The sequence below is a fragment of the Colobus angolensis genome, unplaced genomic scaffold, assembly GCF_000951035.1.
Source record: "Colobus angolensis palliatus isolate OR3802 unplaced genomic scaffold, Cang.pa_1.0 Scaffold46, whole genome shotgun sequence".
Taxonomy (NCBI): Eukaryota; Metazoa; Chordata; class Mammalia; order Primates; family Cercopithecidae; genus Colobus; species Colobus angolensis.
In genome coordinates, this window is record NW_012118043.1 from 13,184,721 (window position 1) to 13,210,141 (window position 25,421).

The following is a 25,421-nucleotide window of genomic DNA, read 5'->3' on the forward strand; positions in this document are numbered from 1 at the left end:
TAAAATCTAAAGTTAATCAGAATTTTAATCTATCTCGAATTAAACAAGAACCTTAGAAAACTCTTTTTTTTTTTGAAGCAGAATTTCGCTCTTGTAGTCCAGGCTGGAGTGCAGTGGCGCAATCTCGGCTCATTGCAAGCTTCACCTCCCGGGTTCATGCCATTCTCCTACCTGAGCCTCCCAAGTAGCTGGGACGACAGGTGCCCACCACCACGCCTGGCTAATTTTTTGTATTTTTGGTAGAGATGGGGTTTCACCTTATTGGCCAGGCTAGTCTTGAATTTCTGACCTCAAGTGGTCTGCTGCCTTGGCCTCCCAGAGTGCTGGGATTACAGGCATGAGCCACCACACCTGGCCCAGAGATGTTTTGTATGATCTTTTATCCTAGACTACTAATTCTAGATATAACTTTTAATTATTTCTTACATATAGAAAGTATATGATTCCAATTATTTGTTAAAATATATTCTAGTAATGGGGTGATTTAATTTGGGGTGTAAATACAGTTTGGGATAGATTTGTTATACTTAAATTTTTTTTAAGGTCACCTTATGTAAAATAGAGGTAAAATGATTTTTATATTGATTAAATTGATTTAAATATATACATCCTGGTAGTTAAAAATATATTACTGCATACATGTTATCCTCAAAGCATTGTGTTCAGTTCTTTGATGTACATATATTTTTTGTTCAGTCAACTCTGTGAATAAGGTAACATCAATTTATAGGTAAGAAAATTGGTTTAAAGAGTGTAAGCAACTTGCCTATTGTCATTAATCGTTGGCAGCTGGGAAAAAAAAACCAACCCCCCCCCCCCGCCTGCGCGCGTGCGCACACACACGCGCACACACACACACACAAACAATTTAAGCCCAGGTGTTCTGAATTCAGACAGCTAACTACAGTTTACTTTTATAATTACTTTAAAATTTACAAGTAAGCTTCACAGTTAAAGAAGTTACCTGCATTTTAGAAATTGGTATGCACTAATATTTAGAAGATGTTAGAATCTGGCTTCTATTTTATTTATAGCCTCAAAATACTTATCAAATATCTACTGTGAAAGATAATAATGCTGTATGAGATTGTAAAGAGTGATTAAAAAATCAATGTTACAGAACAGTTAAAAATCAAAAGTTGGCCGGGTGCGGTGGCTCAAGCCTGTAATCCCAGCACTTTGGGAGGCCGAGACGGGCGGATCACGAGGTCAGGAGATCGAGACCATCCTGGCTAACACGGTGAAATCCCGTCTCTACTAAAAACTACAAAAAACTAGCCGGGCGAGGTGGCGGCACCTGTAGTCCCAGCTACTGGGGAGGCTGAGGCAGGAGAATGGCGTGAACCCGGGAGGCGGAGCTTGCAGTGAGCTGAGATCCGGCCACAGCACTCCAGCCTGGGTGACAGAGCGAGACTCCGTCTCAAAAAAAAAAAAAAAAAAAAAAAATCAAAAGTTTCAGAATATATTTATTCATATATCTTAAATGTACACAAGTTGTTTTATTTATACGCAGTGGATTTAGATATATATTTTGTGGATTTAGATATATATTTTTAGTTTTTTTCTATTGAGAGAAAGCATGTTATATACATTAAATATTTTCTTTCTTGCAGATATATCTTTGCGGTTTTAGTGGCAGAAAGCTAGATAAACTGAGAAGACTTATTAACAGTGGAGGCGGAGTTCGTTTTAACCAGCTTAATGAAGATGTAACTCATGTTATTGTGGGAGATTATGATGATGAATTGAAGCAGTTTTGGAATAAATCGGCCCACAGGTTTTTTCAGTTTTTAATTCAAATCAATTTCTACTACATAATTTTTCTTACAATTGCATATCCATGCAGTTCTGGAAACTGCATGACAAGTGGGATGATGGTTTTATAGCTTGCACTAATACATAACTATGTGCTGTTTTTGTAGGCCTCATGTAGTGGGAGCAAAGTGGTTGCTGGAGTGTTTCAGTAAAGGTTATATGCTTTCTGAAGAACCATATATCCATGCTAATTACCAGCCAGTGGAAATTCCAGTTTCACATCAGCCTGAAAGTAAAGCAGCTCTTTTAAAAAAGAAGAACAGCAGCTTCTCTAAGAAAGACTTTGCTCCTAGTGAAAAGCATGAGCAAGCTGATGAAGATCTGCTCTCTCAATATGAAAATGATAGCTCCACAGTAGGTAAGAAATGCTTGATTAGTATTTGTAGTTAGTAAGAAATATTTTAGTAGCCTAATACATACATATGTGATCTCTGCCAAGTTTTCTAGATTTTAAGTTAAATTAACCTTTTTCTTTCCTTTAAGTTCTGCTTATAACTTTTTTTCTGAACAGGCAAGACAATAGGGTCCTGAATCCTTTAACCCTCTCTCTCTTCAGCTAACTAGCTCTATTTTGATTTGTTGTATATACAGACATTGCTTGATTTGTGTGTGAGTTTCTAATAGCATGAGCCTTTTATTAAAACCTTGTAACAAATGCCTTACTGGATTATTGTGGTCTTTAATGCATGAAACACTGTACTGTGGACTACCACCTCAGTGTGTGCTCTTATGTAGTAAGGTAAATTGCCACTGAAGCATTATAAATATCATTACTTCTTTTTTATTAAAAAGAGACTTTATAAAATACCTAATATAGCCAAAAATATATAAATTTAAATAAACTTAATGTGTATCATAACCTAAAATCTAAAGTTAATCAGAATTTTAATCTATCTCGAATTAAACAAGAACCTTAGAAAACTCTTTTTTTTTTTGAAGCAGAATTTCGCTCTTGTTGTCCAGGCTGGAGTGCAGTGGCCGTGATCTTGGCTCACTGCAACCTCCACCTCCTGGGCTCAAATGATTCTCCTGCCTCAGCCTCCCAAGTAGCTGGGATAATAGGCATGCACCACCACCCCTGGCTAATTTTGTATTTTTAGTAGAGATGGGGTTTCTCCATGTTGACCAGGCTGGTCTTGAACTCCCGACCTCAGGTGATCTGCCCGCCTTGGCTTCCCAAAGTGCTGGGATTACAGGCGTGAGCCACCAAGCCCGGCCTAGAATATGTTAATGATCACAACTAGCCCTTCTCCCTGTCCCCACTCATCAACGTACTCATCTTATGTGATTTTGTCTAGTATTTTCATTATCTTTTAAAATCTCACAATTAGGCATTATCCTTCTATATAGTCAATATTTGTTTCATTTACTAACACATTTAACTGTTGTTTTGCTCTCCCCAGTTCTTCTTACATCTGAGACCTCTCTTTTGGAATCATTTTCTTTCTTCCTAAAATAATACTCTTTAGAGACTCGTTTAGTTTCTCTAAGACTCTTCAGTTGGGTATACAGTTCTAGACAGTTTCTTTGTTGAAGCACAGAGATATTGTTTCATTGTCATCTGTTTCCCTGACTGCTGGATAGGAAGTCACATGTCAGTCTGTCTTCCTTTATAGGCAATCTGTCTTTATCCTCTGGCTGTTTTTAAGATAGTCTTCGTTTTGGTTTTTGTGTCCTAGAGCTTTACCATTTATTTGTCCTGCTTGAGATTCATTGTACTTTCTGAATCTGAGAATTAGTAGGTTTTTTGCTTTTTGTTAGGTTGAGAAATGTTTATTATCTCTTTGAATATTGCCTCTCCCCCATTCTCTATATTTTCTTACCTCCCATTTGCTTTGTATATGGGTCACTTAATTTTCCAGATCACGAATCGTCTCTTCAGTTATTGCCTAATCTGTTTTACCCATCCATTAAATTTTCTTTTTTAATAATTAATTTTTCAATTCCTAGAAGTTTTAGCTTTTTAAATAGTCTGTCATTTATTTTTTTACTTTTAAAAATAGAGATGGGGTGCTACTATGTTACCCAGGCTGGTCTTGAACTCCTGGGCTCAAGCAGTCCTCCCACCTCAGCCTCCCAAAGTGCTGGGATTACAGGTGTGAGCCACAACACCCAGCCAAGTCTGTCATTTTGTATTTGTATTTTTTGTTCTTTATTTATTAAAACACATTAAACCTATCAAAACATCTGTGAATTGTTCTGTTGGTTATTGTTTATGGTGCCTGGTTTTCTCGTGTTTTGTGATTTTTATTGTGAACTTGTACTTACTAGGACTCTAGGAATTCTAAGAAACTTGGGGTAGGGATTTGTTACCCCAGAAAAGGTTCATGTTTGGGTCTAGGTGCCTAGGAGTTTACAAATTCAGTACACCTCTAGGTTGGTGTGTTGGCTGGAGGTTTCTTAGACCATCCAGCTAGTATGAATTTATACCCAAACCTACTTTGGGGACCAGCCTCTGATGAACAAATTCTCAAGAGAGATATTTTTTCCACTTGACCCAAAGCCAGTGTTCTTGACCTTTTACTTTGCAGGGCAGATTTGTTGTTGGTTGCTTGGTTAGTTGGTTGGTTGGTTTTGGTCTCTTTTAAAGATATGTCTCTTCATGGGTTCTGGATTTGTTCTCTCAGGATATACTCTGCTTTACCTCTAATTTTTATGAATCCAAAGGATTGGCTCCTATCTCTTGTGTGATACCTTTACATTCCAAGGGTCTGGGTTACTGCACAAATATTTAATAGATTTTGACTAACCATTAGCTTTAGTAACTACTTAATGTTCTAGGTTTAGTAACCACTTTAGTGGTCTGGATTTTAATATTTTATCCTATATTTTGAAGTGTTTTTAGTGAGAGGGTTTCAAAGATCCTAGCCCACCATATTTCTTGAGAGGGAATTCCTAGCATTCCTTTCTTATTTACACTATTTCCGTACTACAAAATTGACTTTTCTCAAACCATTTACTTATGCTTTAGTATTGTATCACATCAGGACATCATCCAAATTTTCCAGGATGCTCTGGTATAAAGAAGCCACAAATTAACTGAAAGCGATTTTTTTTTTGGAGACAGGGTCTCACTCCATCACTGAAGTTGGAGTGTAGTGTCACAGTCTCGGCTCACTGCAACCTCCTCCTCCCGGGTTCAAGCAATTCTTTTCCCTCAGCCTCCTTAGTAGTTGGGAGTACAGGTGTGCACCACCACGCCCAGCTAATTTTTGTATTTTTAGTAGAGATAGGGTTTCACCATATTGGCCAGGCTGGTCTCAAACTCCTGGCCTCATGTGATCCTCCTGTCTTAGCCTCCCAGAGTGTTGGGATTACAGGCGTGAGCCACCACACCCAGCCAGCAATTTTATATACTATCCTTCAGCCAAGGGTACTTGGTGTAGGGCAGGTGATTAGTTTCTTAAACCTTCCTTTCTAAGGCTGCTAGTGGTTTACTGACTTTGTAAGGATTAAGTGATAGTAAATCTCAGTGGATCACCAAGCATCTGAGAAAATCTATAGTAAAATATTTTATAATTAATTCTTAAAATTGCTTTTGATTTAAGGGAGTTTTTTTTTTTTTTTTTCTGAGACGGAGTCTCGCTCTGTCACCAGGCTGGAGTGCAGTGGCATGGTCGTGGCTCACTGCAACCTTGCAACCTCCACCTCCTGGATTCAAGCGATTCTCCTGCCTCAGCCTCCCAAGTAGCTGGGATTACAAGCACACGCCACCATACTCAGCTAATTTTTGTATTTTTAGTAGAGATGGGGTTTCACCATGTTTTCCAGGCTGGTCTTGAACTCCAGACCTTGTGATCCTCCTGCCTCGGCCTCCCAAAGTGCTGGGATTATAGGCGTGAGCCACCGTGCCTGGCCCTAGGGGAGCTTTTTGAGTAATAGGTTTGTTACGTAGTCTCTCTTAGGCTTTTGGATGCGATGTGTTTGAAAAGAGATCTTTTTTTTTTTTTTTTTTGAGACGGAGTCTTGCTCTGTCGCCCAGGCTGGAGTGCAGTGGCCGGACCTCAGCTCACTGCAAGCTCCGCCTCCCGGGTTTACGCCATTCTCCTGCCTCAGCCTCCCGAGTGGCTGGGACTACAGGCGCCTGCCACCTCGCCCGGCTAGTTTTTTGTATTTTTTTAGTAGAGACGGGGTTTCACCGTGTTAGCCAGGATGGTCTCGATCTCCTGACCTCGTGATCCGCCCGTCTCGGCCTCCCAAAGTGCTGGGATTACAGGCTTGAGCCACCGCGCCCGGCCTGAAAAGAGATCTTACTGCTTAAATAAATGGAAAGAACTGCTGTAAAACATGTTAGTTTGTTATGAGTCTCTTAACTTCAGAGTTCTACTGATGGTTTATTAAGAACTTAGTATTTCTACTTTGTTTTTATAGTAGTAGTCTAAAATTCTACTGGATTTCTTCTTCCTTCCCATCTTACCAACAACATGTAGACATCGAACAAAGTTATTTTTTTCTCCTAGATGTGACTGCAAAATAATTGTACTTGCAAAAAATAAAAAGGGTTTTACTTATAAAACAAACTTGTTTACATTTTAACAAAACTGTTAAAAAAACAAACTTTCCGGAATGTTTTATAGTATTGCATCACCTTTAACTCCATCTGAGCATTTTCATTCTCATGAGTATATCTATAAATTATAAGTATACTATTGTCCTTTATTCCTTGTATTATGAAACCAAGGGTCAAAGAGCCTATAAAACTAGAACCCATCTCTCCTGACTTACTGATCAGTAAACTCTGTAGACAAAGCTATGCTTCCTTAGTGTGAATAAGAACAATTTTAATACTTATGTTTAGTAGGAGTCATAAGTTCCTAATATATATTGCAATGTACTTAATTTACAAGTTCCTAATATATATTACAATTTACTTAAAAATGAAAATGCTAGTGTCTATTGGAGATGAGGATAGAAGTACGAAGATGGCACTATAACATGGTGTTATGAACTCTGGAGTCAGACTTTGGTTCGTATCTCATTTCTGCCGCTTAACTGTGTGACCTTAGGCAAATTACATAACCTTTTCAAGCCTGAGACTCCTTTTGGACAGAAGGGATGTGCTGATAGTATCAGCCTCACAGTTAGCATTATGTGAGCATTACATGCATGTAAAGCACTTAGTCACAGTGCTTATATAAATGAAAGAGTGATTCTTGAATAGCTTCCAGCCTTGTTGGAATCACATAGCAGGGCAAACTTTTTCTCTAAAGGAGTAGACAAATATTTTAGGATTTGCCAGCCACTTCCTTATAGTTATTTCCATATTAACATGTTCCATGTTAAGGGCTTGACAGTTACACCATTTAGACTTGCTAATTTTTTTCTTAATGATATTTTGTTAATTTTATGGTGAATCATCTAAACCAGTTTTGGAACTAAGACAGTCCTGTAGGAGCTATATAATTTTAAAGGAATTCAAGTGTCTATTATACTAGGAATACCTAGGACTAACATGATTGCTCTTATCCTTCCTAATGGATGATGGTAATACTGATAAGGACTCTTGGTAACCCCGAAGACGGGGTGAATCCATATCCCTTTATTATACACGTAAGCTTTAGTTTTGTAAGTATGGTCAAAATTCTCAGATTCCATGTTACATTAAGATCCTTGCTAGAAATGAACTTTATAGGGTAAATTGTTGGTTAGAAAACATTTACTTTTCTCTTTCAGTTGAGGCTAAGACGTCTGAAGCTGAGAAGTCTGAAGTTAGGCCCTTTAATGATTCTACTCATGCTGAGCCCTTGAATGATTCTACTCACGTTTCTTTGCAAGAAGAAAACCAGTCTTCTGTCAGTCATTGCGGCCCTGATGTTTCTACAATTACTGAAGAAGGCTTATTTAGCCAAAAGAGTTTCCTTGTTTTGGGTTTTAGTAATGAAAATGAATCTAACATTGCAAACATCATAAAAGAAAATGCTGGGAAAATCATGTCCCTTCTGAGCAGAACTGTTGCCGATTATGCTGTGGTTCCTCTGCTGGGGTGTGAAGTAGAAGCCACTGTGGGAGAAGTTGTTACAAATACGTGGCTGGTAAGACAACACTGTAGTGGTTGAAATAAAGTATTGAAGAATATCTGAATGCCAAGAAGGTTAATGTTTGTTTCTTAGGCAGTTCAGTTACAGTAAATCGGTGTTTGGATTTGAACACTCTTGATTTTGCTTTTAGCAAGGGAAATTCTAAAGTTAAATGTGCAAGTTTCTTGGGCCTAATCCTGATAGCGGTAGAGGTTACTCTTTCCCAGAGGCCACAGCAGCAACATTCCTTCTTAGGAGGTCACTATAGGGTCATCTCATACTATTTGTCTTGTTTTCTTACAACCAAAGCATCACTCTTAATTTCACTGTTGATTTTTTTTTTAACGTTCCAAGAATTATGAGAAAAATAGTATAATACATTGGAAGGAATGAAATTTAAAGCAACATTCAGTAACTCCAATGATAGATCTTACTGATTGTGATAGCCTAATGTAATCAGTCGATGTATGCATATGTGTGTATGTATATGTATATTTTAACATTATGATATGAAATGTATTGAGAAAGAGCATACACAGGTTTGTATTAAAGTAAAACTTCTTATCAAAACTAAATTATTGCTCGTGTGCCTGAATGAGTGTTAACCACTGGCTGCTTATTTCAGGTTGGCTTTACTGTTTCTCTTGTTTTTAAAAGGTTACTTGCATAGACTATCAGACTTTGTTTGATCCAAAGTCGAATCCTCTCTTCACACCAGTCCCAGTAATGACAGGAATGACTCCTTTAGAGGATTGTGTTATTTCATTTAGCCAGTGTGCTGGAGCAGAAAAAGAGTCTTTAACATTCCTAGCAAACCTCCTTGGAGCAAGGTATGTGATCTTTTTAATGCACCTGTTGTGTTGGTGTATCTTTTTATTTATTTTGACTTCTTGGAGAGCATTCAAATTAGAATTTGGTTGGGTGTCTTTATTATATTTATGGATGTTATATGGTTCCTTCTCCCCTCCCACTGCTTCACTTGACTAGCCTTAAAAAAAAAAAAAAAAAGTACCTCCATTGTCCAAAGATGAAGACTTAGGTATCATAAGAAGATAGTAACTGCAGTGGATCCAAATACATGAAATAGTGTTTAAGTTGTGACTTCATAATGACACCAAATAAACTAAGGTAATTGATGATCTTTGAAAGATGCTAGGGAACCAGTCCGTTACTTTGAAAGCTGACAAAAGGAAAGGATCAAGTAATTTAACTTGCATTTCCTGTGCAGTTTGCATCAGGGTAACATGATAGTGGATATGGCAGTTTCCCTTTTTAAAGATGTTTCAGCAAACAAACAAATAAACAAGGAATGATAAGATTGTAACCCCTAATGAATGAAAGAATCTAGGCATTGAACATCAATAGTTAATCACACAATAAAGGGACAAGATATGATGTGCCTTCTTATGGAGAATACACCACCGCTTTGAAGTAGTCTTGCCAAAATAATCAAACCTCAATCTGATGATGCTTCTAGATCCAATTCCCAATTTATAGGAAATGCAAACAGCAGAATAACACGTTAAACTACACCACAATGATATAATCAGCAAGACCCAGACTTTGGTACAACTCTATGGCATAAATGATCCAGTGTCTTCAACGAATGTATATTAAGGGCATGGAAAAGAAGGTAGGAACCTATAAGCTAAAAGACATGAAAAAGCAAAAGCCTAAAGATGGTCTTTAAAGATGCCATTATTTGATTATAGAAGAGTAAAGAAGTGATTACCGTAAGTGTCCAAAAAGACTGAGCACAGTGGCTCATACCTGTAATCCCAGCACTTTGGGAGGCCAAAAGATTGCTTGAGCTCAGGAGTTTAAGACCAGCCTGGACAACATAGTGAGACCTCATCTCTATTTAAAAAATAATTTTAAAAAAATGAGCTAGGCATGGTGGCATGTGCTTATGGTCCCAACTACTCGGGAGGCTAAGGCAGGAGGATTGCTTGAGCCCAGGAGACCAGGGCTGCAGTGAGCTATGATCACACAACTATACTCCAGCCAGGGCAACAAAGTGAAACCCTGTCTCCAAAAAAAAGCCCAAATAGTGGCTACTTTAAGAAGGGAGGGAAGGGGGGTTGTATGGCATATTGGAGAGGTTCTGGGGTGGTTAGCGAGATTCTGTCTTCTGACATGGGTGGTGGACTTAAGGGTTTCACCTTATAACAATTCATTAAGCTGTATATTTCTTTTTTTGCTGTTTTCTGTTTGAATTATATGAAACAAATTCTTTTAAAACCGAAATTGTGGAAGATAATAACATACATGACAACAGACTCCACTGGATACAACTAAAGCTGCATTCAGCAGGAAAGTCATGCAAATTCTGAAATAGAATAATTGGTACTAGCCCTAAGAGTTATTAAAATACATTTTGTGGCCAGGTGTGGTGGCTCATGCCTGTAATCCTAGCACTTTGAGAGGCTGTGGCAGGAGGCAAAGTTCAAGACCAGCCTGGGCAATATACTAAGACTCTGTCTTTAAAAAAAATTTAAAAAATGAGCCAGGCAGTGTAGCATAAATCTGTAGTCTCAGTTATTTAGGAGGCTGAGGTGGGAGTGTTGTTTGAGCTTGGGAGGTCAAGGCTGCAGTGAGTCACAATGGCGCCACTGTACTCTACCCTGGAGGACAGAGCAAGACCCTGTCTCAGAAAACAAACAAATATATATTTTGTGAAACTTCAGTAAATAACAGTGTGGTTACGTGTAGCAGAAAGTTTAATTCATGGACAGCAAGAGTAGCAGGAGAGTCAAATACACAAAGAAATTTACGATAAAAGTGACAAATTATTAAGGAAGACATGGCTTATTCAATAAATAGGATTCATTAAAGTTGGAGCAATATCTCATATCTAAATAAGTACTGAATGGATTAGTGGGTTAAATATAAAAAATGAAGTTATAAGATAAACACATAACATAGAAAAAAAAGTGCTAGGAAACGTGGGAAATTTAAAAATCTGAAAAGTTGGAAACTGGAACGTAAAACCCAGAAGTCATAAAAGAAATCATGGAATTCTGTTCAATCTCAAGTCATAGACTTCTTTTTCTGCCCTGTATTCTCTGTGTGTAATATCCTATGATCTTGAGGCACTTAATTTCTCTATTTTTTCCCATGTCTATACTTAAATATTGAGAGGATCAAATGAGAAAATATGTAGAAATGCTTTGGAAAGTTGTAGTAGGTTAAAAAATAATAATAATGTGTTATTTATACACTTTGCTCCTGTCACTTTTTCCTTGCCTTCTTTTGGGAGGAAAGGACAAAGTGTGGGGGTGATAACTAATTTAGGAGGTAACTTTGGCTGTTTGAGGTGGTTCACGCCTGTAATCCCAACTTTAGGAGGCTGAAGCAGGAGGATCATTTGAGCTCAGGAGTTTGAGACCAGGCTAGGCAACATGGTGAAACCCCATCTCTACAAAAAATACAAAAATTAGCCAGGTGTGGTGGTTAGGACTACACCTGTAGTCCTAGCTACCGGGGAGGCTGAAGTGGGAGGATAGCTTGAGCCTGGGAAGTGGAGGTTGCAGTGAGCTGTGATTGTGCCACTGCACTCCAGTCTGGACACATACCAAGACAAGACCCTGTCTCAAAAGGAGGTAATTTTGCTGTCTGTTCTTTGCATGTCTAATTGCATAATTGTCTAATTGTCTAAAAACATAATATGTCTAATTATGTTTTTATAAAAAGTTTGTTACAGCAACACATTTTTACCCTAGAGTAAGCATTTATAAGGGGATTAGCTTAATTTCAGATAGAATAAACCAATTTTTAATCAGTATTTTTTTCTATACTTACATATCTCTAACCACACTGTTGTGTTGGAAATTTTGTTCTTAGTGTTGCGGGTGAATTGTATACGTGACCATTTCCACTTCTTTAAATATAAATTTCAGTGTTCAAGAATACTTTGTTCGCAAATCCAATGCAAAGAAAGGCATGTTTGCCAGTACTCATCTTATATTGAAAGAACCTGGTGGCTCTAAATATGAAGCTGCAAAGAAGTGGAATTTACCTGCAGTTACTATAGCTTGGCTGTTGGAGACTGCTAGAACGGGAAAGAGAGCAGACGAAAGCCATTTTCTGATTGAAAATTCATCTAAAGAAGGTTAATACTTTTATTCTGTTATTTTATATATATTTACAACTAGATGGTTTCTGGGATATAAATGTGCCAATGCTTGTGTTTAGGAAAGGTCATTGATTTTCACTTTTCACATTGGGTGCAGTGAGGGTCTCAGTGTTTGAAGTCTCAAGATGTAAGCTTGGCTCCTATTTATTGTTGATTCCTTCTATGGCTCACAGTAACATACCATGTAATTAATGTGCTCTCTCTCCTCTTATCTTTGGGCTTCTGCATGTTTCCTGTAGACCACTCACAGTTGCCAGCTCTTCTGTATCTTTCAGTTCTCAGCTAAGATACCACTTTCACTGGGAAGCCTTTCTTTTTCTTCTTTTTCTTTTTCTTTTTTTAAAAATTATTATTATACTTTAAGTTCTAGGGTACATGTGCACAACATGTGGGTTTGTTACATATATACATGTGCCATGTTGGTTTGCTACACCCATTAATTCATCATTTACATTAGGTATATCTCCTAATGCTATCCCTCACCCATCCCCCTACCCCACAATAGGCCCCAGTGTGTGATGTTCCCTGCCCTGTGTCCAGGTGTTCTCATTGTTCAATTCCCACCTATGAGTGAGAACACGCGGTGTTTGGTTTTCTGTCCTTGTGATACTTTGCTCAGAATGATGGTTTCCAGCTTCATCCATGTCCCTACAAAGGACATGAATTCATCCTTTTATATGGCTGCATAGTATTCCATGGTGTATATGTGCCATATTTTCTTAATCCAAATCCAGTCTATCACTGATGGACATTTGGGTTGGTTCCAAGTCTTTGCTATTGTGACTAGTGCCGCAATAAACATATGTGTACATGTGTCTTTATAGTAGCATGATTTGTAATCCTTTGGTTATACACCCAGTAATGGGATCGCTGAGTCAAATGGTATTTCTGGTTCTAGATCCTTGAGGAATCGCCACACTGTCTTGGGAAGCCTTTCTTGACTCACTAAGTATGGCCTTTGTCTTGGTGTAATGTTTTGTTTCACCATGACACTCTGTATCATCCCTTTTATCTCTTACCTTGGTGTTATAATGGTGGTTTATTTTGTGTCTCCCTGCTAAATTATAAGTTCCAGAAAGGCAGTGAACATGCATGTCTTGTGATTTCTGTATTTCCTGTGTCTAACATTAGGCCTGGCATGGAGTAGCTATCTAATAAGTTTTTTTGTTAAATGTTGAAAACAGGTGGAAGGCAGAGGTGGAAGAATACAGTACCTTCTCTTTTAAGATAATAGCATTCCTGGGCAAACTTCAGGGGCATATCGGCTGCTTGGGAACACCTCTCAGAGTCATTACTTATTTTGCCAGACAAACTGGTAATTTTATGACGGAGGCTGAGTGATGTTTAGGTCGTATTAAAATTTGATTAAGGGCTTTCCAAAACTTTATTGTAGTTAACTCTGAGTAATTCAGATTTTCTTTTTAGCCTGTCATTGACTAGAAGGACATTCACTGATACAATTTTTGGCAGATAGGCTTATTGAGACATAGCAAGATGAAACAGGAAATCTATTTTTATTTTTTCAGTTAATGTGCTTGTCTAACTCAACATATATTTAATGCATAATCTGGTTTGTTTCTTGGAAAGTAGGTATATATTTTGTCATTTAAAGTGTACTGAGAATTGACATGAAAACTAACAGTTAGATTGGGATGACAAGGTAGATGGATCACTTGAGCCCAAGAGTTATGCAAGAAAGAAAGGAAATAAAAGAGACGTAAAACATTACTTCTTGTGTAGTGGAGAAAAGTGGGCATTAGTGGCTCATATTTGTTTCTTTTCATTTTAAATCTCTAGAACGAAGTTTGGAAACAGAAATAACAAATGGAATCGATCTAAATTCAGATACTGCAGAGCATTCTGGCACACGCCTGCAAACTCACAGGAAAACCGTCATTACACCTTTAGATATGAATCGCTTTCAGAGTAAAGCTTTCCGTGCTGTGGTCTCACAACATGCCAGACAGGTTTCAGCCTCCCCAGCAGTAGAACAACCACTTCAGAAGGAGCCCTCACTACACCTGGATACACCATCAAAATTCCTGTCCAAGGACAAACTCTTCAAGCCTTCCTTTGATGTGAAGGTAAGATTTATAGGCAATGGTCCCAGAGTTAACAGTTTTACCGTTTATAAAGTTAAAGCACCAAATTCGGCATCACCTCTAAAGTGTAGTAGTAAATTTTCCAGAGACGTTGGCAAGTAGATTTGTTGTTGCGTTTGAATGCTTTGAGTCCCAATATACATTTAGGGTAAAGGTAAGAGCTATAAATAAATATGGTGTGAAATTAGGACGTCTGGGTTCAAGTACTAGATCAATCTTGAACTGTATAACTAGGCCAATCATTTAACATACGTGAGCTTCAGTTTGTTTCTTCATACAAAGAAGATAATATTTGCTCTGAAAATTTATAGATTATAAAGATTAAATGATGAAATCACTTTATAAACTATAAAATGTGAACACACTGCTACTTTATATATTGGTTCTCAGAGTACAGCCACGATTTGCCTTCTGAAAATGTGTGTATATCACCTTACTTGAATTGTTTCCTGTAAGGACATTGAGTTAAGTCTGTGTTTTAGTTTGATCTCCTGAGCAGTATAGTATGGCTCCCTTTCTGAAAAATTTGTTTGCAAATCAGGGGCTAATAAAATCTTCCAAATGATTTTCTTTTATTTTCCAAAGCTGATTTTCATCACTATTTCTTTAGTAGCTTTTGACATCTTAAGTGGCTGTTCAAACCGTTGTCTATGATTTCTTTATCCACAAACCTTTGCAGAATTATTTTACTCATTCGTCAGTTGATATTTTTGCTTGTAGGGTATTTAGAAGCAATATTTTAATAATTTTTATTGGTGTGTTTTGGAGCAGACTTACTAAAAAGTTTACAGATTATTCATATTCAGAAAATAAAATATTAATTGATATCCAGGACAATTTTCCCCAAGCTAATTTATGTCTTTATTTTTGGTGAGAATTCCAGTGACCCACATGAAAAAAAATATCTTTACTATTAAACTCAAAATTCTAAGTTTTCACATGAAATCTCTTCTGAGGTAACATTCTGTACTGTGATTAATACTCAGGTCCATATCCCTTAAGAAATAAAGGAAAACCAGTCTTGGGAACTGTGAGGTATAGGATCAAGCCTCTTCTTTGCCTCCTACTGCCTTTTAAAAGCAAGTCAACCCCTTTTGGCTTCATTATTCTCATCTGTAAAATCCAGATGATCTCTGAAGTCTCATAACTCACAGACTCTCTGAAGAGCGAATGTAATAATATTAGTAGGCAAGAAAATAGTAGAAATATTTTCAGTCATTGAGACCATTCTTATGTAGATACTTTGCAATAAAAGTTTTGCAGTGGAAAGCTGATAGTTCTGAATAGCCTCAATACAAAAAGCACATTTAAAGATTTTATTGTTTAGAGTCATAATATTGAGCAGTGTTTTTTCTCCTTTTTCTTTCTTTTTTGATGGCACAAAAATAATGCTTCATCTTATAATCAGTGGTTCTTCAAACTGATATAATATGGTATGTTGAATTATTTAGTCAAAACATGAAAGGGCCTATGGAATAATCACAAAATTGACCATCTATTAGGCCTCACCTTCCCTCCCCACCAAAAAATTCACCTCTTATTTAAACTTTACTTTAAACTTATTTAAACTTTAAAGTATACTCCTGACTTCTAACACTATAGTTTTGTTATGCTTGTTTTTGACTTTTAAATATATGATATCATAGTATGTATTCTTTTGAGTCTGCTTTTTTTAAATTGTTCTTTAACCTTATTTAGATGTGTCTGTTTTGCTGCATGCAAATATAGTTCATTTATTTTTTCCTTTGTATGGATATACAGAATTTACATTTCCAGTGTACTGTTGATGGGCATTTAGTTGGTTACTGGTTTTTTGCCCTTACAAAATAATTTTACTGTGAGCATTCTTGTGCATGTCTCTTGGAGTCTATGTGTGTGTGTTACTATGTGGTATATACCTAGAAGTGAAATTGTTGGGTTCTATTTCAGCTTCAGTAGAGAACGACAAATTTTTTGCCACAGTGATTATACCAGTTTATGCTTCCACCAGTAGTGTGTTGAGTGTACCCAGTGTTCCTCATCTTTGCTGATACTTGCTATTATAAGCTGTTTTATTTCATTTTTTACTTCAAAATAATTTCTAACTTACAAAAAGTTACAAAATAAAAATGGTACAAGGGGCTGGGTGTGGTGGCTCACATCTGTAATCCCAGCACTTTGGGAGGCTGAGGTGGGAGCATCACTTGAGACCAGGAGTTCTGAACCAGCCTGGGCAAAATAGCGAGACCCCCATCTCTAACAATTTTTTTTTTTTAATTAGCTGGTCTTGGTGGAGTGCTCCTGTAGTCCTAGGTACTCAAGAGGCTGAGGCGGCAAGATGGCTTGAGCCCAGGAGTTTGAGGCTGTAGTGAGCTATCCTACCACTGTACTCCAGCCTGAGTGACAGAGCAAGACCCTGTCTCAAAAAGAAATAAGTACAAGGATGGCTGGACATAGTGGCTCATGCCTGTTATCCCATCACATTATGAGGCTGATCAGGGGTGGATCACTTGAGGCAGGAGTTGGATACCAGCCTGGACAACATGGTGAGACGCCACATCTACAAAAAGTTGGAAAAATTAGCTGGGCATGATGATGCATACCTCTTCCTACTTAAATGATATTCTTTATTATGTGTCAGTTTTCAATTATGTTTTTGGCTCCCACTAATTGCCTGTATAGAAGATTTTATTCTCTTTCCCCCTTTTCTCTCTTCTGTTTTTCACTGCATATTTTTTTACTTTGTCAGGAGGGAAAATATATTTTTTCAACCCACAGACCCCACCCTCGTTTTGGTCTTAACTCTACAATCAAATATATGAAATGCGTACTCTTCTTTTTGAAGCTTTCCTGTCGGCTTTGGTATGATGAAGTTCATTTTTTAGTAGGTTCCTCAGGAATCTATGTGTATACTTGTGTACAGTATTCCTTGAGTTCTGCATGTTCATAACTTTTACTATGGCCTTGCTTCTTCTACAGATTGTTTGGATGTACTATTCTTAGTTTGCTGTTTTTTTTCTTGAGTTTCCTGAAAATGTTCTTCCACTACTGCCTTGCTTTGTGTGTGTTGTTTTTGAAAACAATCTGATGCCAGTCTAATTAAATTATCTTGTCTTTGTAAGTTATTTCATCTTTTTGCCTGGAGGTCATGTGGATTTTTCTTTTATCTTTTTTTTGTTGTTGTTAAGACAGAGTCTCGCTCTGTCGCCCAGGCTGGAGTGCAGTGGCACGATCTCGGCTCGCTGCAACCTCTGCCTCCCGGGTTCAAGCGATTCTCCTGCCTCAGCCTCCTGAGTAGCTGGGATTACAGGCATGCGCCACCATGCCTGGCGAGTTTTTGTATTTTTGGTAGAGACAGGGTTTTGCCATGTTGGCCAGACTGACCTCGAACTCCTGATGTCAAGTGATCTGTCCACCTTGGCCTCTCAGAGTGCTGGGATGACAGGCATGAGCCACAACGCCTGGCCTTTCCTTTTATCTTTGAACTCAAATAGTTTTACGAGGATGTCTAGATGTTAAGAATTCTCAATCATTTGAAATCAGTTTTCTACAATACATGGTAGGTTTTAAAATTTGATTCTTTTCAAATTTTTGGTCTGAGAGATGAGAAGAAGGGAGTCGCCAATCAACTGAGTTGAACAGAACAGGTTGAGATTGGAGCCTAAAGATCAAGAGTTCACATGTTAGACACATTAAGTTTGAGATGCCTGTTAGATATCCAAGTAGTTGTTAAATAGGCAGTTGCAAATAAAGCTGGAAGTTTGAGGAATGGTTTGGGCTGGAGATAAAAATTTGGGGTTCTGAGTTTGTAGGTAATATGTAAAGCCATGTGAGAACAGACGCCAAGAGATCAGGAGAAGGCGAAGAAAGGAAAGAGGTTTTTTTTTGTTTTGTTTTGTTTTGTTTAAGACAAGGTCTCGCTGTGTCACCCAGGCTGGAGTGTAGTGGCATGATCACAGCGCATTACAACCTTGACCTCTGGACTCAAGCAATACTTCTACCTCTGCCTCCAAAGCAACTAGGACTTCAGGTGCATGTCACTACACCTGGCTAATTTTTAATTTTTTTGTAGATACGGGGATCTTACCACACTGCCCAGGCTGGCCTTAAATTCCTGGACTCAAGCAATCCTCCTGCCTTGGCCTCCCAAAGTGTTGGGATTATAGGTGTGAACCAACATGCCCAGCTGAAGAAAAGAGCTCTAAGGAACACCTTGAGGTGCTCACCTTTAGAGGAGGAACCAGCAAAGGAGACTGAGAAGGAGCTATAAGAGAGGAGGAAAGCCTAGAGATTATTTTAGAAGCCAAGTATTTCAAAGAGGGAGGAAGGGTTAACTATGTCCAGTACTGCTCAAAGATCAAGAAAGGTGAGAATAGAAAATTGGCCAGTGGATGTAGCATTATGGAGGTCAATGGTGTCATCATAACAATAAGGGTTTTGGTGGCATGATGGAGATGGAAGCTGGTGTGAGTTCATAAAGAAATGAGAAGAATGGGAGACATTGAGTGTAAACAACGATTTTTGAAGGAGTCTTGCCATAAAGGGGAGCCAAGAAAATGGAGTTGTAGCTATGGGGCAAAGTAGGGTCAAAAGAAGGTTGTTTTCTTTTTAAGGTAGAAGAAATAGCCAGTCTCAGTGGCGCTTGCCCATAATCCCAGCACTTTGGGAGCCCAAGATGGGAGGATCACTTGAGTCCTAAGAGTTCAAGACAAATCTGGGCAACATGGCAAGACACTGTCTTTACAAAATACACAGAAATTAGCTGGGCGTAGTGGCGCAAGTCTGTAGTCCCAGCTAGTTGGGAGGCGGAGGCAGGAGGATTGCTTGAGCCCAGGAGATAGAGGATGCAGTGGGCAGTGATCATGCCGCTGTACTCCCGCCTGGGTGACAAACTGAGACCCTGTCTCAAAAAAAGAAGAAGAAATAACTGCATGTCAGTGTAACTGCCAGTAGAGAGCCAATTGATGATGCAGATGAGAGAAGGAAGACTTGCAGGAGGCTTGAGTCTGAGAGGCATTGGGATCTACTTAAGTAGAGGAAAGTACTAGGGGCACGTGTGCTGAAGGCAGATACAGGTGGTATGGGAGCTTCTGATTTTTGTATAAGGAATCCTCTAAAATGCTTTGAAGAAATTTAAAAAATTAAAGTTTAGCATATAGAAAGACTGTGTTCTTGGCAAAATAGATTTAAGCATTGTCAAGATCTGTAAAGGCGTATTAATCTGTTTGCACATTGCTATAAAGAACTACCCCAGACCGAGTAATTTGTTCTTATTTTTATTTTTTTATATTGAGACGGAGTCTTGCTCTGTTGCCCAGGCTGAAGTGTGGTGGCATGATCTCGGCTCATTACAATCTCTGCCTGCTGGGTTCAAGCAGTTCTCTTGCCTCAGCCTCCCGAGTAGCTGGAATTACAGGTACCCACCACCACACCTGGCTAATTTTTGTATTTTTAGTAGAGATGGGATTTCACCGTGTTGGGCAGGCTGGTCTCAAACTCCCAACCTCAAGTGATCCACCCACCTCAGCCTCCCAAAGTGCTGGGATTACAGGTGTGAGCCACTACGTCCAACTTTATAAAGAAAACAGGTTTAATTGACTCACAGTTCCACAGGCTGTATAGGAAGCACCACTGGGGAGGCCTCAGGAAACTTACAGTCATGGTCGAAAGTGAAAGGGAAGTGAACACGTCTTTCATGACTGGAGAAGGAGGAAAAGATAGCGGGGGGAGATGCCACATACTTTTAAACAACCAGATATCAGCCAGGCACAGTGGCTCACACCTGTAATCCCAGCACTTTGGGAGGCCAAGGTGGGTGGATCACCTGAGGTCAGGAGTTCAAGACCAGTGTGGCCAACGTGGCAAAACCGCATCTCTACTAAAAATATAAAAATGAGCTGGGTGTGTTGGCACATGCCTGTAATCCCAGCTAATCGAGAGACTGAAGCAGGAGAATCACTTGAACCAGAAGGTGGAGGTTGCATAGAACCAAGATCGCACCACTGTACTCCGGCCTGGGCAACAGTGAGACTCCATCTCGAAACAAACCAGATATCATGAGAACTCACTCATTATCACAAGAACAGCAAGGGGGAAATCCACGCCCATAATCCGGTCACCTGCCACCAGGCTCCTCCTCCATCACTGGGGATTAGAGTTCAACATGAGATTTGGGTGGGGACACAAATCCAAACCATATCAAAAGGTCATGTAGATCCTAGAAAAAAATGCAAGCAGAAACAGTATTTTAAAAATCTGAAAAGAATAATTGCAGGTAGGCAGTAACCCTACCATTTATTAAAACCTCTTGTAAAGTTGCAGTAATTAAAGCAGTGTGTTGTCACCTGAATAATCAAGTTAGTGTATAAGATTATACTCCACAAATAGGGGAATGTATTATGTAATAAAGGTAGCATTCAAATTGGACAACTAGGTAGCCATCTGGGAATACGTTTGTAATTACTTAAAGCTTACACTTTACATCAGAATACTTTTTAGATGATCAACTTTTGGGGTTTTCCTTGAAACAGGATCTCACTTTATCACTTGGGCTGGAGTTCAGTGGCATCATCATGGCTCACTGCAGCTTCGACCTCCTGGGCTCAAGCAGTCCTCCCACCTCAGCCTCCTGAGTAACTCAGACTGCAGGTACATGACACTGTGCCCAGCTAGTTGTATTTTTTGGAGAGTTGGAGTCTCACTCACCATGTTGCTCAGACTGGTCTAGAACTCATGGGCTCAAGCAATTCTGCCTTGGCCTCCCAAAGTGTTGGAATTACAAGCGTGAACCACCACACCCAGCCTAGATGATCAGATATTTAAACATAAGAAATGAAGCCATAAAAATTCCCAAACATGTCATTAATTTGTTTTTAAAATAATCCTAGTGTGGGGAAGGCCTAACTATAACATACACTCCAAAAGAAATAGAAGATTTGTGTGAATTTGACAGCATTAAAAATTCTCTAACTGGGTGTGATGGCACACGCCTGTAGTCCCAGCTGACATAGAGGATTGCTTGAGCCCCAGAGGCAGAGGTTGCAGTGAGCTAAGATCGAGGATCGAGCCACTGCACTCCATTCTGGGCAAGAGAGCAAGACCCTGTCTCAAAAAACAAAACAAAAAAATTCTCCAGCCAGGCACGGTGACTCACACCTGTCATCCCAGCACTTTGGGAGGCCAAGGAGAGAGGATTGCTTGAGCCTAGGAGTTGGAGACCAGCCTGGGAAAGACGGCAAGACCCTGTCTCTATGAAAAATTTTAAAATTACCTGAGCACAGGGTTGTGCATCTGGAGTCCCAGCTACCTGGGAGGCTGAGGTGAGAGGATCCCTTGAACCCAGGAGTTAGAAGCTATAGTGACGTATGATCATGCCACTGCACTCCAGCTTAGGTGACAAAGCAGGACCCCATCTCTAAAAAACAAAAGGCTCCATGGCAAAAATTTGACAAATGATAAATTGAAAGTAAATACACGGATATTTTATCACAGTTGATCCATGCACATATAAATTCATACAAATGAATATAAAAATATATTCATACAAGCAATTAAAAAAAAAAGACAACCCAGTGGACAAATGGGCAAAGGATAGGAGCAGGTAGTTGTCACAAAAAATTAGATATAAATATACATATAGCCAGGCGCGGTGGCTCACGCCTGTAATCCCAGCACTTTGGGAGGCAAAGGCAGGTGGATCACGAGGTCAGGAGTTCGAGATCAGCCTGACCAACATGGTGAAACCCTGTCTCTACTAAAAATATGAAAAATTAGCCAGGCATGGTGGCGCATGCCTGTAGTCCCAGCTACTCAGGAGGCTGAGGCAGGAGAATCGCTTGAACCCAGGAGGCAGAGGTTGCAGTGAGCCAAGATCGCGCCATTGCACTCCAGCCTGGGCAATAGAGCAAGACTCCGCCTTAAAATATATATATACACACACACGCACAAAGATATTTAACCTCATTCAGTATAAAAGAGGAGAAAATTAAAGTATACAGATAAAATTTTTTAGTCATCAGATTGTCAAAAAAATCTGATTACTGTGTTATCAAGCACATTTGGAAAATACAGACACTCATACTTTGCTCATGAAAATGTCAACATTGGTAGATACATGTTAGTCTTGTTTTTTTAGGTTTTTTTTTTTTTTTTTTTTTTGAAGAAATGGGGTCTCACCATGTTTCCCAGACTGGTCTCAAACTCCTGGCCTTGAGCCATCTTCCTGCTTCAGCTTCTCTGGAGTAGCTGAGATTACTGCCAGGAGCTACTGCACTGGGCTGGTAGATACATTTTGCTTAAAAGGTTTCTTTTACTCTTGTATGTGCAAAATGGTTTGTGTACAAGGTTATTCATTGCATCATTATACTAGCAAAAGATTGTTAACCTAAAGCTTACAGTTATATACAGGTTAAATACATTCTGATACATACATGAAATACTGTACACATGCAAAAGAGAATGAGCAAGCCATCTGGACAACAGTAGCTTCCTTTCAGGAGGGAACTGTTGGTGGCTTTAGAACAGAAATATATTTTGAACTTTTGAAGATTTTTTTTTTTTTTTGTAATTCTCAGCTTGTTTTGACTTTCTAACCTTCTTTATAATTCATTTCTTGATTATATCCATCGTTGCTTGTTTGCTTCCTTCTGAGTTTGTTTTTTTGTTTTGTTTTTTTTATTTTTTTTTTCAAATTCAACTCTAAGATTCAGGTAAGAGGCAAGCACTGCTGAAAATGTAAGCTTGTTAGTCTCTTTGAACCAATATGCTGGATAGTACGGAATTTTTGTTCTTCACAGTATATAGATTCGATTAGTTTATTCTTTTCATTGTTATTTGGAGGAAAACTAGAGGAGGTTAAACTGTAACCCATTAATTTTGAGGATTCTCCCCCTTCTCTCTCTTTACCCCCTCTCCTCCTCTTTCTTTTTCCTGTCCTGCTAACCCATCTTGCTTCTCTCTCTCTCTTCGTTTCTCCTTCTCGCTCTCTCCTTCATATGTATAGGATGCACTTGCAGCCTTGGAAACTCCAGGACGTCCCAGCCAACAGAAAAGGAAACTGAGTACACCGCTCTCAGAAGTTATTGTCAAAAACTTGCAACTTGCTTTGGCAAATAGCTCTCGAAATGCTGTCGCGCTTTCTGCCAGCCCTCAACTGAAAGAGGCCCAGTCAGAGAAGGTAGGATTAGTTCTCTTATTAAAAGGAAGTTTTAGATAACATTTCAAACAATAATGACTGATCTGTTTCTTTTATTTTCCATGGACAGGAAGAAGCCCCAAAGCCACTTCACAAAGTAGTGGTATGTGTTAGTAAAAAACTCAGTAAGAAGCAGAGTGAACTAAATGGGATTGCAGCCTCTCTAGGAGCAGATTACAGGTAGTTGGCACATCTTTCTGTTTCATGGTGGTATGACTGAAATTTATAAGGAAACCTAAAGCTATTGTGAGCATCTACAAGGAAACGTTTATTTGGTTGTTTCATGCGTCTTTATCTACAAAATCTCTCCAGCTGATTTTTAATTTACCACATCTGTTGAAAATAGCCTGTCACATATCGGTTCACTCATATATATATATATATACACACACACATATATAAAATGTATATTTTTTAGGGTATGCACAACAAACATTGGAGAACCTATTTTGTGCCACTATTCTAGAAACTTAGGATCCATGAATGATCAGTATAGCTTAAAAGAATCCCTGTGTTCAAGGAGTTTAGAGTCTGTTAATAGTAATACATCTGGATCTGAGATTAAGTTTATTTTTACTAGTGATTTTTCAGATTAGAGCTCTCTGGGAGTAGTACTAAGTACTCTGGCAGCCCTCCTTTATTAAGATAGTCTTTTTTGAGCATGTTTTAATTATCTTTTTTTTTAAGACTTTGGAGACTTAGATTATCAGATTTTTCTTCAGTCAACCTGACAGCCTAAGCTGAAGACAGATTTCTAGCACAAATGGCATCAGTATCCGGAACTGAGAATCTCTTCCCTATTTCAGCCAGTCCTGAGTTGACTGTACTCCCCTACTATCTGTAATGCTTACTTGGTTGATAACTTGTGTACAGCCATTCATAGATAGCATAAGAATTTGTTTAGCCGGGCGCGGTGGCTCAAGCCTGTAATCCCAGCACTTTGGGAGGCCGAGACGGGCGGATCACGAGGTCAGGAGATCGAGACGTCTCTACTAAAAATACAAAAACTAGCGGGGCGAGGTGGCGGGCGCCTGTAGTCCCAGCTACTCCGGAGGCTGAGGCAGGAGAATGGCATAAACCCGGGAGGCGGAGCTTGCAGTGAGCTGAGATCCGGCCACTGCACTCCAGTCCGGGCGACAGAGCAAGACTCCGCCTCAAAAAAAAAAAAAAAAAAAAATTTGTTTAACAAATGATGAACCATTTCAGGAATATGATTAGTTTCATCTTCCCCTTTGGTAACTCTTATTTCAGTTTGTTTTCTGTTTGATAAAGAAATTAGGGCAGGAAAATATAGAAGTAAAATTAATCTGTAATAGGTATAAGCATCTTAGTGTTTGGTACATCCATTTGAAATAGTGCAGCTCTTCTACAGTATATTTGTATTGCCTATTATGAATTATTATGTAATGTTATCTATTATTATCTAATTACCTATTATGTTACCTATTGCCAGTTGCTGAGCATTATCTCATTTCATTCTCATAGTAGCCCCACAAGGGATGTGTGTATGTTTTTTTCCCTCAAAATTGAATGTTTCCTTGTACATTCTGTTTTGATGTAGACATAAGACTTTCAAGGGAACATATAGGATGTATGTTTTTATACGATTTAAAATGCCAGTCCTCTCAGTATAAAAAATATAATTTATTACTGAAATTCCTAAACAGAATTGAACCAGTGCATTGCATTAAAGTTTATATTAAATCTTTTCCTGAAATGGATTGGTAATTGGTAATTGATAAAAGGGAAGAGCCTTTTAATATGCAGAAGTTATGATATTTATGTATTCATAGAGTAAGCAGTTTTCAAGTGAAGTTGTTCCAAATGTTCCCTTTCTTGATCTAGGACCAGACTGTCCCAAAGAGATCATCCAATACTGTCTTCTGCCTTCAGACAGTTAAACATGTAGGCCAGATCTTTGCAACACATCAGATACAGCATCTTCATTTTATTACAAATATTTGTGTAACATTCCCTCTATTAAAATGAAATTTATAAATATAACCTACCTACTTTTATAATTTAAAAAAGCGCAGGCAGTACAGCACTCTGTGATGCATAGGAGAAATAGAAGGTGCATAATATAGAAAAGATACATGTTCAGTTATGTAATGCCTAAGGCTGACTACATTAGAAAATGATGGAGTATTAATACGTTTGTATACCTGTGTAAAGTCACC

The 25,421-nt window shown here is 38.6% G+C and overlaps 1 protein-coding gene across 1 annotated transcript in view; it reads left to right on the forward strand.

Moving 5' to 3' along the window:
• TOPBP1 (topoisomerase (DNA) II binding protein 1) overlaps positions 1-25,421 on the forward strand; it is an 80,992-nt gene that overhangs the window by 11,088 nt on the left and 44,483 nt on the right. Inside the window, exons 9-16 of the mRNA XM_011958203.1 lie at positions 1,614-1,777; positions 1,923-2,173; positions 7,489-7,847; positions 8,490-8,662; positions 11,732-11,943; positions 13,765-14,051; positions 23,050-23,223; positions 23,312-23,421. Of these exons, the coding sequence (XP_011813593.1) occupies positions 1,614-1,777; positions 1,923-2,173; positions 7,489-7,847; positions 8,490-8,662; positions 11,732-11,943; positions 13,765-14,051; positions 23,050-23,223; positions 23,312-23,421 (1,730 nt within the window). The remainder of the gene's footprint in view (positions 1-1,613; positions 1,778-1,922; positions 2,174-7,488; positions 7,848-8,489; positions 8,663-11,731; positions 11,944-13,764; positions 14,052-23,049; positions 23,224-23,311; positions 23,422-25,421) is intronic.